Genomic DNA, 15,817 nt, shown 5'->3' with positions numbered 1-15,817 from the left:
AGGGGAAAGGAAGAACAGCAAGAGTTTATATTTGGAACTAGACAGGAAGGGGTATGAGAGGTTAACTGGAATCTGATTTATGGAGGACCTTGGCTATAATGTGGTCTCTATGAGTTAATGACAGCTTAAATTCAACTGTATAATGCAAAATAACAGACTAATACATTTGAGAGATTTAAAACAGTGATGAAAACAAAGGGGATTTCTTACTCATTCTGAGTTTCTAGAAAGCCATCTTTAGATGGAATATCCACCTCTAACTCTTACTTCCTTTATAAGAGAGTTTAAACACTGGCTAGTAATTTAATCCAAAATAATCCTTTCCAAAGCATGGTGGCTGAGAGTTTATCATTGAACTTTCCTGGTTTTCAAGTACTGTTATTAATTCTATTAGTGCTGACAACCAAGAATATATTATAGTAAAGGTTGGTTGGGCAAATCACATGACTTCTCAGACCATCTGTAAAATAGTGATTGCAGTACTTGTCATTAGGTCAAGGGTGAGATAAGTGCTTACTTACCTTGGTGCCTGGCACACAATAGCATGGCTTTGGAGTCAGACTTGGGTGATAACCTTAGCTCTATAACCTATGTGACCTTCAGCAACTTATTTAACTTTTTATGCCTTAATTGCCTTATCTGCAAATGGGATAATACCTCTTAGTTTTAAGAGGTAAATTAGTATTAACATGCAAAAACGCTAAAACATGCCTTTTACTTAGCTTTGCTTTAACTGTTTCTATTTTCTCATCTCTTTTAGGTCCTCTCAGATGCACAATCTGCCAGTGTCCCAGCTACACTTGCTCTGCCAAGCACTGCATAATCCATACTGTAAAATTAAAGATCTGAGGTAACTTGAACTTTGCTTTAAACTCTGAGGTATTGAAGATAAAGACTGGCTGCTAGAACGTGCATTCCCAGTTGACTGAACCTGAAAACGAAGTATAACTAGTGCTCAGCTTGTCACACTAGAACAGAAAACAAAAAGATGCTATAAGCCTAGAAGGGGAAGAGAGGAGTCAATCGCAGATCTCCGTGCAGCCCTCCTGCCTTTCTCCTTAGTATGTACCATTTCTGCTGTAATGAGTGGGTGGCAGGTTATAATAACCTGAAAGACTTGTCTGGTACCCTAGAAGAGAAATCCGTCTTCCTCTACCAGATTCCCACTGTCCACCCTCTGAGTTTTCTTTCAGTTGGCTCCTATCCTACTCTATGCAGCCTGGTCATGCTCTTCTTTCCATTTATCCTCCTCTACCCCCATAGTTATTCCTCAAAATGCCTGAAGAAGCCCCTACCCCTGCTTTGCCCTTTGTCCTCGCTCAGTTTCAGGTTCTTTGACCATATCACAAATAATATACAAGCAGGGGCCCCCTTGGCTTCCCACCACTTTGCCACACACATCAGTGTTTGATGTTTTTCCCCCTCCCACTCCAGAGGACGAAATGGCCTTTCCAAACCCACCCAAATGAGTAAATTCATTTCCTTTTTGGTATTTTTATGGACATTTATTTTACTTTTGTAACACACTGAAGTATATAAATAAATAAAAGCTCTTCACCCAACTTCCCTGTATTCCACCCCCACTCCCCACTCCTGTCCACCCTGCCTAGGTAATACCTTGTTTGCAAACTGCCTTCACAGATCTTTTCCTATTTGTGCTCAAATATAAATTTGTAACATAAGACAAACACACATCACACACATACATCATATAATAGCTATGCTTATAGCACTTGGTGGTTTTGTTTTACACAAAACAAAAATGACCGTCATATGATTTTAAAAATTTAATAGCCATGTTTTTAATAGTCTTGTTTCTAATAAGATCTTATTCTTTCACATATTTCTCATGTCTTCAAGTTTTCTTCTGTTGTCTCCTTCTCCATGGCTCAAGTTTCTTCTGTGTTCAAGATACTGCTCAACCATGTATCTCACTTTACTCCTGCCCTTCACAGCCAAGAGTCCTTGAAGAGGTACCCCACAAGGACTCCACTTCCTTACTTCCCCTCACTTCTCAGTCCTAGAAGTTTGGGTTCTATTCTGCCATGGCCCTGAATTTGCTTGAAGATCCAAAGTAAATGTCAGACCCACTGGATATTTTTCTCCTATCACATACGGCCCTTCAGCCTCAGTGACCTCTTTTGATTCATCCCACGGTCAGACCACTGTGGTTCCCAATTGGGGATGATTATGCCCTCTAGTAGTCATGTGGCAGTATCCATGTGGCATTTTTGGTTGTCATAAGTGAGGGGTTGGGAAGTGGGTACCACTGGCACCTAGTGAGTAGAGGGTAGGGACTGTGCTAAATATTCTACAATGCATTGGACAGCCTCTGGCAACAAAGAATTTTTCTACTCCAAACATCAAGTATACAGAGGTTAGGAAACCCTTTTAGAGAGAGATAAACAAGCCCAAAGATATTTCTGAAAAGTACATGCTGGGGATTCAGCCACCAATCCTGATGGTGATTGTCCATACCCTCCCCAACAAGACACAACCCAAAGTCATATCTCTGTCACTGCAAGTGTCCCAGGGCTACAACAGCTTCCCCTTCTCTAGGTCCATATTCCCTAGGTGATGTCCAGGACTTCTCCTATTATTTCATTTTGGTCTCAGTACATTTCCTTCCTACCCTTCAATCACATTTAGTTTCCGTCAACATAGCTTATAGTCATTAGAGGAGGATAAGCAGACCCATCTCCCACCTGCCCTTATTCCACCCACTCCTGTATTTCTCCGTTTCTCCCAAAGTTGATTTTCCATTGGGATATGTCCCTGTATTTCCTACTTCTGAATTCACTGAGAGACTTATAGCTAGACTCTCCTCCCACATTTAGTATGGTGCTGGGTTGGAGGAGAGAACTGAACAAGACGGGACCATCCTTTGGTCCAGTGTCTAGATCTGCAAACCCTTTGAACACTTATCAGTTGTTGACTCACCTTGGCAGTGACATGCATTCCCTGTTCGTATCTGTCACTGGTTCTGCCCACTGGGGACAGGGGAGGATTCCCCTGTCATGAGGCTGTATAATCACAGCAGTCCTTCCTTGGTGCTGGCATCCTCTGTGCACAGCCCTACAGGATTCCCTTAGGGGTGGCAAATTTCTTTCATGTTAATAAACCTGGGGTTTTTCCCCCAGGCCTGTTTAGTTTCTTGTGATATAACTCCCCCAGAAACATGAGCCTCCTTTCCCATCCCTACTGTTTGCCCAACCCTGATGCAGCTCCCCAGCCACTTCCAATATTTTCTTTGGCCTATTGTTTGAAATTGCTCTCCTAGTACCAATTTCTGGCTTGGAAATGATCTTGTTGCCCAGAAGAGGAACCCACTCAAGTTAGCTTAAAGAAAAGGGCATCTGAGTAAAGTGGATCTCTGCATGCTCGCAGAAGTGAAAAGTAGTTGAGCTGGTATCACTCTCAAGCTCTCTGGGGTCACCTGGTCAATACATCTGTACTTGTTTCTCTGCTACCTGGAACCTACCTCATACTGGTGTATAAGGTTTTAAAAAGCACTGGATTCTATTCCTCCACAGCCAGGGCCAGGACCCCAACTCCAAGTGACTCACTGCTTCATTGCCCAACCCCATCCTGATTTAGATCTGCTTCTCCTCAGATCCTCTAGCCCAAGAGTCCATTTGGTTCAGGATGGGTCCAATGACCACTCCTGCTTTGATAAGCTAAGGCCTAGGTAGGGGAGTGGGTGGGGTTTTATATGCATGGCTCTCCAGGTTTGCCAGACACTGTGATGGACGGACACACACACACACACACATGTGCACACACAGAAGCTGGAGCAGTTCTGGGGTGTTGAATGCTAATGCTGTGGAATCCAAAAGGAGTCATCAAAACATGTCTTCCCCCTACCATTCATACCTTTCCCACCTCCCCCCACCTTCCTCCCACTCCACCCAGAACCCCACCTCCCCAAACATGTGAAAATCAATGTCCCTTTGCAGTATGCTTGTTCTATTTGGCATTGATAGATACACTAAGGGCTTTGCAGCCAGAGTCCCCTCCCACAGCAGAAGCAGTTTTCCCTCCGTGAAAAATTCACTGCTTTACACCAAGGACAGTCCCAGTCCCCGGGCCTGCGAAACACTGTAGCTTTTCTCTGCTGCTGGAGTTCAGATTCTCTCCTGTCCCTCTGGGTTTCTTGAAGGTCTACTCCTGGGGCCCCCATATCAGAGAGCAGACTAATTTCAGAAGGTACACAGTAGGAAAGCATTGTAGGTAGAACAGGTGGTTTGCTCACAGTTGGTGGTGGGGATTGGGTGGTCCTAACTGGGAAGGGGCTTTCATAGCAGTAACTGAATGAGGCGGGGAGTTGAACAGTGAAGGGGTCAGGGGAGATTATGGGCCTGGGATTCTGGATACCAGGGAGAGAAAAGGTGGCCATTTCAGCAGATGTGAGATCTCCCTCCCTATTCCTGCCCAAGGGATAATTCCACTCCTCAACTCCCAGAAGCTGCAGGAAGCTTTTTTCCTGCTCTTGTGGGGCATCCCAGGGGGCAGCCACCTCAGCTACATGGGTCTCTTCTACTCTTCCTCCGCGTCCTGTAGCAGTAGCTACTATATCTGCCATCTTCTCCTTGTCACCTGCTCCTTGTGTCTCCATTCCTGCGCCTCCAGCTGTGGCGGTAGACCGGCCTGGCCCCTCTGCAACTGGGAGGGCTCTCAGCTCCTGGGAAGAAGTGAGTAGGCTGAGACTATTCTGGGGTGCAGGAGAGTGGGGCACGGGCATAGGGTTGGGGTGAGGGGTGGGCAGTGGGCAGGGGACAGCTTACTGCTTGGAGGAGCTTCCATCTCAGCAGGTCCCGCTCTCTCTGCACCTCGGTCAGTTTGGTCCGAGCCAGCCTCAGCTGGAAGGCGGCCTCCTTGCGCTCCATCTCTTGCTGCTCGGAGAGCTGTTTCAGGTCGGAGGCCAAGGTGTGTGCAGCCGACTTGTGCAGCCTGGCAAAGTCGTGCAGCCACTGCACCCTGTGCCTCTGTAGGTGGCTCTGCCGGCGGGCGAAGCGCACGCCCAGGGCCAGGCTGCTCCAGGCACAGGCCTCCAGGGCTTCGCTGGGCATCTCGTGGTCCTCCAAGATGGCCCTGAATTTGTCTTCCACCTCTTCCCAGGACAAAGTCAGATTTTCAAGATAGAACTGGGGGCCTGTGGCGTGCCTGGCCATCCGCTCGTTGATGAAGGCCAAGACGTTGCTATGGCGAAACCCACTACCGGGGTTCTCGGGTTTCATGGCCATGACGGCTGAGGGACTTGGCGGCTTCAGCTCTGGCCCTGGGAGAAGGGGTCCACCAGTCATCCCGGCCTCACCCTTCGCCCGTCCCCTCTTCTCAGTCTTCTCCTGCCCCCTTGCCCTCACCCTGGCCATCCCCACCCCTCGTAACCACTCCCTGCCCGTCCTGTCCTGCCCCAGGACACCTCCCACCATGCCACCATGCCTCACCTCACCAGCGAGGGACCAGTGGAGGTACAGGCCCGCCAAAGCCACCAAGCACGCCTCAAGAGAGAGATGGGCCACTCTCCCTCCGAGGGCTCCGGGGGAGAAAGGAAAAGATGCGAATTCGGGAGCTTTTTACCTCTGGGGCTGTTCCAACTGCCAGAGACTGTGGGGGTGGCAGGGCAATAGAGTAACTTAGCTCCCCCTCTCAGGAAGTGAAGTAAGCAACCTCACCCACATCGTTGAAAACTCTCAAAACTGTGAAAACACAGTACGGGTTAAAGAGACCAAGAACCAAGAAAACAAACCTCTTGTAAACTAGTCCAAAAAGTCCCACCCCCATTGTAATGGTTTGTCCCAAGCCAGTGTGAAACCCCTCCTGGAGATAGAATGTTCCAGAACAAGAAACAGTTCCAACCTTTCAGTGGCTTCCAGTTACCCCTGAAGGAAGAGGTGGAGTTAGGGAACAATTCCACCCCCATTGGCCACAGAGGGCTCTACAGTCACTCTCAGTGGTAATAAATAATAGCCACTTCCAACCCCCAAATGTATTATAAATCCATTCAGTGGTGAGCCCCTTTCCTAGTCAGGCTTCTGTCATTTCTTCTGTCTACTACAGCTCTCTGACATCTTGGTCTCTAACCTACCCTGACATTAGAAGAATCTGATCATGTCCCTTAAAACCTTCAATGGCTTTATAGGATAAACCACTTATATGGCCTTGTGCTATAACTGAATTTTAGTTTCAGTCTGTGGGCCTATGATGAAGACCAAATGACAAAAGAACATGTGAAGTTGAGGAAATTTTTTCTGATCCCATTTCTATAAAATGTATAAAGCATATATATACATATATTTTTTCTATAATTCAGAGAACTGAAGTGGAGAAGGATATACACTACACTCTTAACATTATTTCTGGAAAGTGGAGTTGGATGGGAAGTTAGGAAAAACTGGTTAACTTTTAAAAATATATCTTTCTCTGATTTTATTTGTCAAAAAGAGCATATAGCTATGTATGCATGCATTAAAGATATGGAAAATTATATACCAACATTTTTGGTGGTACTGGGTTTGAACTCAGGGATTCATGCTTACAAGGTAGGTGCTCTACTGCTTGAGCCACATCTCCAGCCCATATGCCAACATTTTAATAGTGATTTTCTTTGGGCAGTAGGAATATAGACTTTTTCTTTAAAAAGCTGTAAGTTTTTATCTTGTAAAAATATTTATGTTAAGTATATACTATGTTTTTTCAAAATTAATCCTTTTAGCCAATAACATCTGGTCACCGTAAGTCGTTCTTAAGTATTTAGAAGGTACATATCTTTCCATGATCCCACCTCCACCCTTTCCCTAACCTGAGAGAGAATCATTGTTAATTGTTTGGGATATGGTCTTCTGGTCTTTGAAAATAGGCCACAGCAAATAACTTGTGGTTTTCTTCTTCTTCTTCTTCTTTTTTTTTTTTTGGTGGTCCTGGGGTTTGAACTCAGGGCCTTACACTTTCACCCCCAGCAATTTGTAGATTTTCAAATGAGCCATCTTCTCTTTGCTTCCTGACCTTTGCACAGGGTGCTCCATCGTTATGGGTTCTCTCAGCCCCTCCTTTCTCTACTTCCATCCACGTAATTCTGATTCAGTTTCTATTCCCCTTATAGAAGTGCTCAAGCATTCCTTCCTCTTAGAAGTATTTCTTGATCCTCCAAACCCCACTTTCAGTTAGGCTGAATTTTGCCACCTTTTTAATCCTCTTAATACCTCGTACATACTTCCTTGTACTTTTACACTGTATTGTTTTATGATTTGCTGATCTTCTGCCCCCTTAACTGGGCATTCATTAGGGCGTTGTTTGTGTCTAAAGTTTCTCTGTGTTTTGAGCAAGTAATTATTAATTAAGTTGATAAAATTCATTACATCAGTAAGGTGCATTTCTTTTCTGAAATGTCTTTTTCTTCATGCAGACTGCTTTTCTGCCACCTCAGAGCTTCTTGTGGTAGGGACCTCTCTTCAGTATTTGAAACCAACCAGTATCTGACAGATTTGGAATTTGTAAGAAGTACTCTGGAAGATACAGGAATGAAGTGTTTGTGTGAAGGATTACAACACAGAAACTGTATGTTGCAGACATTTGGGTAACGTAATTTGTTGTTTGTATTGGTATCATTTTTTGGCCAATTTCTGTTTCTGTGCAGGGGTATGAATAAGATAATTAGGTTATTGTTCTCTTCTCTAAAGGTTGTACCGGTGCCTTATTTCTCCTGCTTCTTGTGGGGTGCTAGCTGCTGTTCTTAGCACCAATCAAAGCCTCACTGAACTTGAATTTAATGAAACCAAACTGGAAGCTTCAGCTTTGCAATTGCTGTGTGAAGGCTTAAAAGGTCCATATTGCAAATTACAGAAGCTCAAGTAAGTTGTAACTGGTAGTTTTCATTCTGCAAGAATTTTCAAAAAATACAATTCAAGATGGGTGTTGGGTGATCAAAACACATTTCAAGGAATCAGAAAGGAAAAATAAAAATGTCAGTCTCTATGTAACAAGCTTAAGAAGAGAAGTTTTTCTTTTTTGTACTATTTTTATTAGCATACATTAATAGTACAAGGAGGTTTCATTGTGATATTGCCATAGATGTGTATGATATAGTTTGAACAAGTTCACCCTCTCTGTTATGTTCCCTCAAACCCCCTCCCTCACCCCCTTTGGTGGGTTTCATTATGCTGCCTTCATATATATATATGTATATGAAAGAGGAAGAGGTCAGTCTTTTCCTATTAAGAACTTCACCTGATTTGACAAGGCCCACCCACATTACTTTATTCAAAGTCTATTAATTAAAAATCCTGCCCTTGTCTAAAACATAACTTCACAGAAACATCTAGAATGTTTGGCCAAATATCTGGGTCCTATGGCCTAGCCAAGTTGACACAGAAAAGTTTTCATCACAATATCTATGTGGGTTTTTTTTTCCAAAAAGCAAAGCTTTTTAGCATTTAAACTTCTAAAATTCACACTGAGAACTCATTCTATTCAAATTATCTCTATTTAAAGTTTCTAAATTCAGAAGATATAAATACATCTCCTTTTGAACCATTCACTCTTAAAAACTGAGTTTAGAACATGGCACATAAAGAAGAGATAGAAGATTCATTTGTGGTATATATCTAGAAATTCTTGAAACTGATGGAGGAAAAAGTTGATGGAAAATGGTTTAAAGAATTTGACCACTTAATATGTAGAAACGTAGACTGAGAAAACAAAAATCAGTAAAAAACACTCTGCATACCAATGAAGGGATACTATGTGAATGATGGTGATACATTGGGTTTCTCTAAGGATGGCAAAGAATAGCGGACACAAAGATTTAAAGTGAGATTATTGAGTTCAAACCTGGGTGCCTCCAAAAAAAAATTAAAATGAGATTAGATTATCAATATTTCCTCCCAACCCTTTTCTCAGTCAACCAACATTTTTTGAGTTCCTACTGTGGGATACATTGTTTAGGAAGCATTTCACAGGTCCTTGCCATGGGGGATAGGGAACTGTGACATACTCAAGACTGGAGTCTTATATCTGTGGATCTTGATTTTTCTGTACTCATGCGGAATTGTGGGTAGGAAATGAGTTGCATACTAAAGTGAGCAATCTGCCTCTGCATCTTTTCCTACAGGTTGTGTGCTAGTCTTCTCCCAGAAAGCTCAGAGGCTGTTTGCCAGTGTCTTGCCTCTGTTCTCATTTGCAACCCATACCTCACTGAGTTGGATCTGAGTGAAAATCCCCTGGGAGACAACGGGGTGAAGTATCTTTGTGAGGGTCTCAGACATTCCAACTGTAAAGTGGAGAAACTAGAGTAAGTTTTTCAGAAGTATCTGGCATCATCTAACAATCGTTGAACTTGTTGAGTTCCTGCTATGTGCTTGGTGCTTGCCAGAAGTTATCTCACTTTATTCACTCCTTACAATAATCATATAGGTAGGGTTTCTTATCTCTATTGTACAAATGAAGAAACTGAGGATTGGGGAAATGTGGCTTGTCTAACATCACACAGCTAAGGGTCAGGATGTGACTCCAAATTCTGTGTCCAAATCTCCTATTATTTCTAGTATAGCCCAGCTTTGTATGTATAGGATTACACACAAGTATATATAAATATATAAAGAATACCTATAGAGGGGAGGATATAAGGAAGTAGTATAGGAGGGAGAATATGGTGAAAATAGTATGTACCCATGTATGAAAATGGAAAAATGAGACATGTTGAAACTGTTCCAGGAATGAGGGGAGAAGGGGGATAAAAGAATTAAGGAGGGGGTGAATTCAACTATGATATATTGTAAGAATTTTTGTAAATGTCACAGTGTACCCTCAGTTCAACAAGAATATAATAAAAAATTAAAAAAGAAAAAAGAGCTTTATACATATAAAAAAAAGAATACCTATAATGTATCCATAGTAACTGTAGGACTAGATGTGGATGAAATTATTAGAAATTCTTCAAATGACAGAGCTATCCTTAAGGATGCACAGATATATACGCAATGCTGTGGAATCATTTAGAAATATTAGATGAGCCCAGGGAAAAAGAAGAGGTCACTGTGGGTTGGAAACCTTAAGAGGAGGTTCTGTGAAGGAGGTGGGGCAGGAACTGGAATTCAAAGGAGGCAGCGGGGAGGCTGGTAGAGCAGTCCCAGGAAGCCAAAATGATGGCAGTGGCTGATTTTTCTTTTTTTTTCCTCTGGGTAGCTTGAGCAATTGTTGTCTCACAGATGGTAGCTGTGTGGAGCTCTCTTCTTTCCTGCAAGTGAGTCAGACTATAAAAGAACTGTTTGTGTATGGCAATGTCTTGGGGGATACAGGAGTACAGCATCTCTGCGAAGGTCTGCTGCATGTGAAGGGTGTAATTGAGAATCTTGTGTAAGTGTGTGCTGATCCATGTAGTTCTCATGGCCTTGGCATTTGGGGGTCAGTGGGACTCCCTGCTGCCATAGTTAGCCACCTTGATGTCTCTCTCCATCCCTCCAGGCTTTCCGAATGTTCCCTTTCTGCAGCTTGTTGTGAGCCCCTTGCCCAGGTCTTGAGGTCCACCCAGAGCCTGACAAGATTGCTTCTAATTAATAACAAAATTGAAGATTTGGGTGTAAAATTACTGTGCGAAGGATTAAAACAGCCTGACTGTCAGTTAAAGAATCTGGCGTGAGTATCATGGACTATAGCCACAGGCAGAGTTTCCTAATGTTTCAGCAATTCCTAAAATTAAATAAATATTTTTTGTCGGGAGGGGGGCTGGTGATTGACTCTCCAATGAAGCAATAAATGAAGAATCAAATAATTTAGAGGGAATAAATCATCCTTTCTCCACAATCTCTGCTTATCTAGCCCTGACACAAGGTAGTTTTTAACATGACACTCTGATTTTCTAATGGATTTTTCTTACGGGTAAACACAATACCTAAAGTGACCCAATACAGATGAAATGATGTCAGCCTTCTCTGCATTACTTACTGGCAGGTTGTGGACCTGTCATCTCACAGGGGCATGTTGTCAGGATTTGTGCAATGCACTCTGCACTAATGAACACCTGAGAGAACTTGACCTCAGTGACAATGCCTTAGGGGATGAGGGCATGCAAATCCTGTGTGAAGGGCTAAAGCACCCCTCTTGCAAACTCCATACCTTGTGGTAAGTGCATGGGGACTCTTTTTGTAGTGGTCTTCTGTTCTAGACTGTATATAAAATCAAGAATCACTAGAAAACTTGGGATAAAAGTGCTTTCTTTCTTAAATCTTTGATTCCTGACAGGGTAGCAGAATGTCATCTCACAGATGCAAGCTGTGGAGCTCTTGCCTCTGTCCTTACCAGAAATGAGAACCTAATATTACTAGACTTAAGTGTAAATAACTTCAAGGATTTTGGAGTGCAAATGCTGTGTGATGCACTGATTCATCCAATATGTAAACTTCAAACATTACAGTAAGTTACTTTCATGGGGGAAGTGGGAAGGAGAGGTTCATGATGGGCATGTTGGGTTTGTTCATAGCCCATCATAGTGAAGAAAGAGAAGAAAAGCTGAGGGTAGGCCAAGCCCAGGCAAAATAGTAAAGTAAGTGAAATCACCAGTAGACCCTTCCTCCTTTGATACAGAGGTAGGGGGAGAGGCAAGGAACAGGCAGCCTGCATCTCATTGCTAAGGAAGATGGCATGGTACAAGAAAAACTGTATAGGTTCTAGATTTTGTTGGATGTGGCTCAAGTCATAAGTCTAATATCTGCTAGCTATGTTACCATGCTTTCTTAATCTCCCTGAAGTTCAGTATTCTTGTCTGTAAAACAGGGATAATGCTAGTGCATGACTACTTTCTGAAGTTAACATGGGGATTGAATTAAGACAGCAATTGTGAATGTACTCAGTAAAACTCTTAGCACTTAGGAGGTACTCTATAAATATTAGGCACTTACCATTTCTATTTCTCATATTTGCCAAAGTACTTAATATGTACATTTTGAGAGTCTTCAAATCTCAAAGGGATGAAGCTACAGTGGTACAATTTCAGAAGGTGGAGGTCTTGACCCTCTCTGATCAGTGTCCATCTGTCAGATCAGCAGGTTGGCATGACATACAAAGTAATTCTTAAGATCTAGGGCAAATACAGCAATGTTGCAGGACTTGGGTTACATGACAAGGGGAGAACATATGCGGGAGGTACGGGGTTAGATAGAAAACCCAAAACATGAAAGCATTTGATGTCCCAACTCCAGAGGAATTAATACAGAAACCTTAAAGTGACGGAGGTCAATACAAGAAGGGGATCAGGAACCAGTGTAAAGATCAGTTAGAGATGAGTCAACCTGGGTTGTAACACATTTGTACATGAAAGCAATGCTAGGAATCTCTCTGTATAGCTGTCCTTATCTCAACTAGCAAAAATGCTGTGTCTCTCTTATTATTCCTTATTTCTACTCTTCAACTGAACTGGAGGGGGGAGCGGGGAGAGGGTGAGGGTGGGGGCAGGAGGGAGAAATGACCCAAGCAATGTATGCACATGTGAACAAATGAATAATAAAAAATAAAAAAAAATACAACTTTTCTGTGTTGACAACTAGTGGCCAAATGGCCATTTGTTTCTGGCATTCAGAACTAAAATTCTGCCTTCCAAAACCAATTCGATAGGTTGGAGCATAAATGAAAACAGCATAAAGGCCTGATTACAAGTCTGGCTAAAACAGAAACTGGTTCTTTACTAGCAAAGTGAAGTCTATTAGTTTCAGAAACTCAAGACTGTGGTGATTACTGCCCAAGCAGAGGGGATTATGTACAATATGAAAGCCTCAGGGGATGGACCTCAATGATGTCTTTGTCAGAAAGAAGTGGATATAGACTTTATTGGCAAGAAAGTTGAAATATACTCAACTATTAGCTTTAATGTTTTCTTTAAATGTAGAGTACTTTAACATTGGTGCACCCCACAGCATGTATGGTGCAGTAACAATTCTAAATAACAGCAAGAAGAAATTATTTTGTTGGGGATGGCCTATCATAATTTGTTTTTTATTGTAAATTGTGCACTATTTACCATTTCTCTTATGCTTTGTCTCTTATCTGGTGTATTTTCATACCAACCTTCAAACCCATATAATTTGTCAATGAGTAAGTTGATAGCAATGTGCAATAATAACATCAAATGCAAAATAAAGCACACATACAGAGTGGGGACAATTTGCTGAGTTTAAATACATTTTGAGTATTAGAATGTATCTAACAGAGATATATACTTACCCAAGTAAAATGAGAGGAAGATATGCATTATTTAATGTTGTTAGTTGGAGAGGAATCAGTCCAGGAGAACCTCCTAGAAGGAGTAGTGGTCTCTGGAAATTGCAAAGGCTGGAAGAAGGTTATTTTCTAAGAGTTGCTTAAGTTCAGGGTCTGAATCTTATTCCTCACTATATTTTCCCCTGTAAGCTTCCTGGTACATTGCTAGGAAATACATAGAGGAGACCATTTAGTAATTTAGAATATCTAGGGGAAAGGCAAAAAAAGAAAAAAACAGTTAACTACATTTTCAATAAAAACTAGGTGTCTAGACATTCCAAAGGTCAAGGGAAAAGAAGAAGTTGTGTCCTCAAAGTGACAAAGTTCTCCTTCAGTCATTCCACAAGTATTTACTGAATATGTTGTATGTGCCAGGCAGATGTTCAGGTGCTGTGTAAACAAGAATAAAGAAGATATGAAAACTGAATGAGGTAGTGAAATGATCAATTCCAAGGTATTTATGGAGACATGGCAGTATACAACTAACCTAGCCTGAGGGGGTCAGGGAAAGCTTCTTGGAGGAAGGGCCACCTCAGTTGATTGGACTGTAGTCAGAGAATAAGAGAGTAGGTAGCTGTGGAAGTGTAGTCCAGGCTTAGGAGATAACATGAGCAAAGGTACCCAGGTGATAAACAGCATGATTATGGTACTTAATGGAGATAGGAGTGGGAAATCTCCAGGAAGTTTGGTATTCTTGGAGCATAAAGTACAAAGCAGAGTGTATCAATAAATATCAAATAAGACTGGGGAGGTAGTCAGGATCTCTTATACCATGTGTGATAACTAAGACCTGCTAGCAGAATTCTGAGTATAAATTCAGTCATCTCTTTCTGTCATGTTCTCAGTAGTAGTAGATTTTGAGGCCTTTCCTTAGCCCACTTTCTCAATACTGGCCCCAAAGATGGGACCAGTTTTGTTTCCAGAGCTAGATGGAAAATCAATCTACTGTTGCTGCTTCTTGATGCTACTGAACTTGAGAACTGATCCTACATAGTACAACAGAAAGAAGCTTGGTGACTGGACAGTGATGTCATGGGTAGGATCCCTACCAGGATCCCTGCTAGCCCTGTAGTGACATTATGCTTATACTTCAAGGTTACAGATATATTAGTCTACACATAAAGTGTAGTCATTGTTCTGTAAGGCACCATTTGTCCGGGTAGTCAGGTGTAGAGTATATATATATATATATATGCTGAAGCCTGCCTTTACCCACAAGGGCCCTTAAGTTGAGCTTAGGATGCCACTTAAGCCTTCCTTTTTCTTTAAGGTAATTTTATTTTAGGGGGTCTTGGTGCCTTTCCAAGGCACTGGACCTTGCATGAGACTCCCTAGCTTATCCTGAGGCATGTTCCCAGTTCTAAATTTAGAAATAAGTAGTTGAGAATAACTGATCTCTTAATTCTCTGAAGACTTCTGGTTTTCCCAAGAAAATTGACCCACCTCCTCAGTAGTGACTTTTACATACCAGGAGGGAAGGTGTCTTTTGTTAAGTCACTCAAAAATTTCTAAAGATTTTGTTAAACTTCTATGGTATTAAATTGCACTTACGTTATATAACTAACAAACATTCCTTTCTACTTTGCTAGGTAGAGATTAGTTTTTATCCATCAACAAATAAAAACTGTACTGTACTGTATACTTGGAAGAGCTTGTACATTTCTTTTGTAGTCATAGATTCACATATTGAGTTTGAAGTGCCTGAGGAACACTCAGGGAAAGCTTTCCAGTAGGTATGCAGTTGGATATAGGAGTGTGCCCTTGGAAGTGATCACCTATGTGGAGATGATGGCTGAAGTTGTGACAGTGGATAAAGTCTGTTAGGAAGAATGAGAAGAGAAAAACCTCTGAGGAATCAGTCTGGGAAACAAACCACAGGCAACACAAACTTTTAAGGCAAGGGAGGATATGAAAATGAAAACCCATGGAGAGAATAAGGAGAGAATCATGTCCTGGAAGCTATGAGAAAAGCGAATTTCAAAGAAAAAATGATCAAGAGAATCAAATGCAGCAGAGATCCAGCAGGATAAGTACTGAAAAGTATCCATTGGATTTAGCGATTAAGTTTTAAGTGGCCTTGGCAAGGGTTGATTTAGTGGCATGGTGAGGCTAGAAACCTTTTTGCAATGTTTTGAAGAGGTAGAAGATAAACTGGAGGAAGAGAGCAGAGGTTACTTTTTCAAGAAGTTTGTTAAAAGAAGAGATGTAAAGTCATAGCTGGAGGGAGTTGTGACACTGGAGAGAGCTGCTAATTTTTTTACCTTGTTTTAATGAGGTAGATACATTTGTAGAGTGAGAGAAAGGAACCCATAGAGAGGGAGAGCTATAGGAGTGAAAACTGATGGAATAATGGAGCTGGGCCTTGGATGAGGCAGGGAGCGACAGGAATGAGAGTCCAAGAGGAAGTTAACCATTTTATCCTTTGAGACTCAAGGAAATGCTGTAGGAGGAGTTAGATAATTGAATGGATGAAGTAACTGAGTGGTGCCACAGAGCAAGTATGAAAGGGAACCTTATCCTTAAGAATAAGAAAGGTACTGCAGACATCTTTTGGCTTGACTTTATGCAA

General features: G+C 42.0%; 2 protein-coding genes across 6 annotated transcripts in view; one reads left to right on the top strand and one right to left on the bottom strand.

The window, feature by feature from the left end:
- LOC109683180 (NACHT, LRR and PYD domains-containing protein 12-like) overlaps positions 1 to 15,817 on the top strand; it is a 40,239-nt gene that overhangs the window by 13,983 nt on the left and 10,439 nt on the right. For 4 of the 5 annotated variants that reach the window (XR_012444166.1, XM_074062172.1, XM_074062173.1 and 1 more), the window contains exons 6-13: positions 761 to 850; positions 7,406 to 7,576; positions 7,680 to 7,850; positions 9,110 to 9,289; positions 10,183 to 10,353; positions 10,462 to 10,632; positions 10,948 to 11,118; positions 11,239 to 11,409. Coding sequence is in view for 4 of the 5 variants with exons in the window: in XM_074062172.1 (XP_073918273.1) it covers positions 761 to 850; positions 7,406 to 7,576; positions 7,680 to 7,850; positions 9,110 to 9,289; positions 10,183 to 10,353; positions 10,462 to 10,632; positions 10,948 to 11,118; positions 11,239 to 11,409 (1,296 nt within the window). In the remaining variant the exon portion in view is untranslated. The remainder of the gene's footprint in view (positions 1 to 760; positions 851 to 7,405; positions 7,577 to 7,679; positions 7,851 to 9,109; positions 9,290 to 10,182; positions 10,354 to 10,461; positions 10,633 to 10,947; positions 11,119 to 11,238; positions 11,410 to 15,817) is intronic. The other variant, XM_074062175.1, reaches the window with a different exon arrangement.
- Positions 3,989 to 5,243, bottom strand: Tex13a (testis expressed 13A). The gene is made up of 2 exons (XM_020158876.1): positions 4,785 to 5,243; positions 3,989 to 4,681 (listed from the first exon to the last, which is right to left on the bottom strand). The coding sequence occupies exons 1-2, from the start codon at positions 5,241 to 5,243 to the stop codon at positions 3,989 to 3,991; spliced, it is 1,152 nt and encodes a 383-aa protein (XP_020014465.1).

Source organism: Castor canadensis, chromosome X (genome assembly GCF_047511655.1).
Source record: "Castor canadensis chromosome X, mCasCan1.hap1v2, whole genome shotgun sequence".
Lineage (NCBI taxonomy): Eukaryota > Metazoa > Chordata > Mammalia > Rodentia > Castoridae > Castor > Castor canadensis.
Note: the sequence above shows the minus strand (reverse complement) of the source record. Positions and strands in the feature narration are given on the sequence as shown.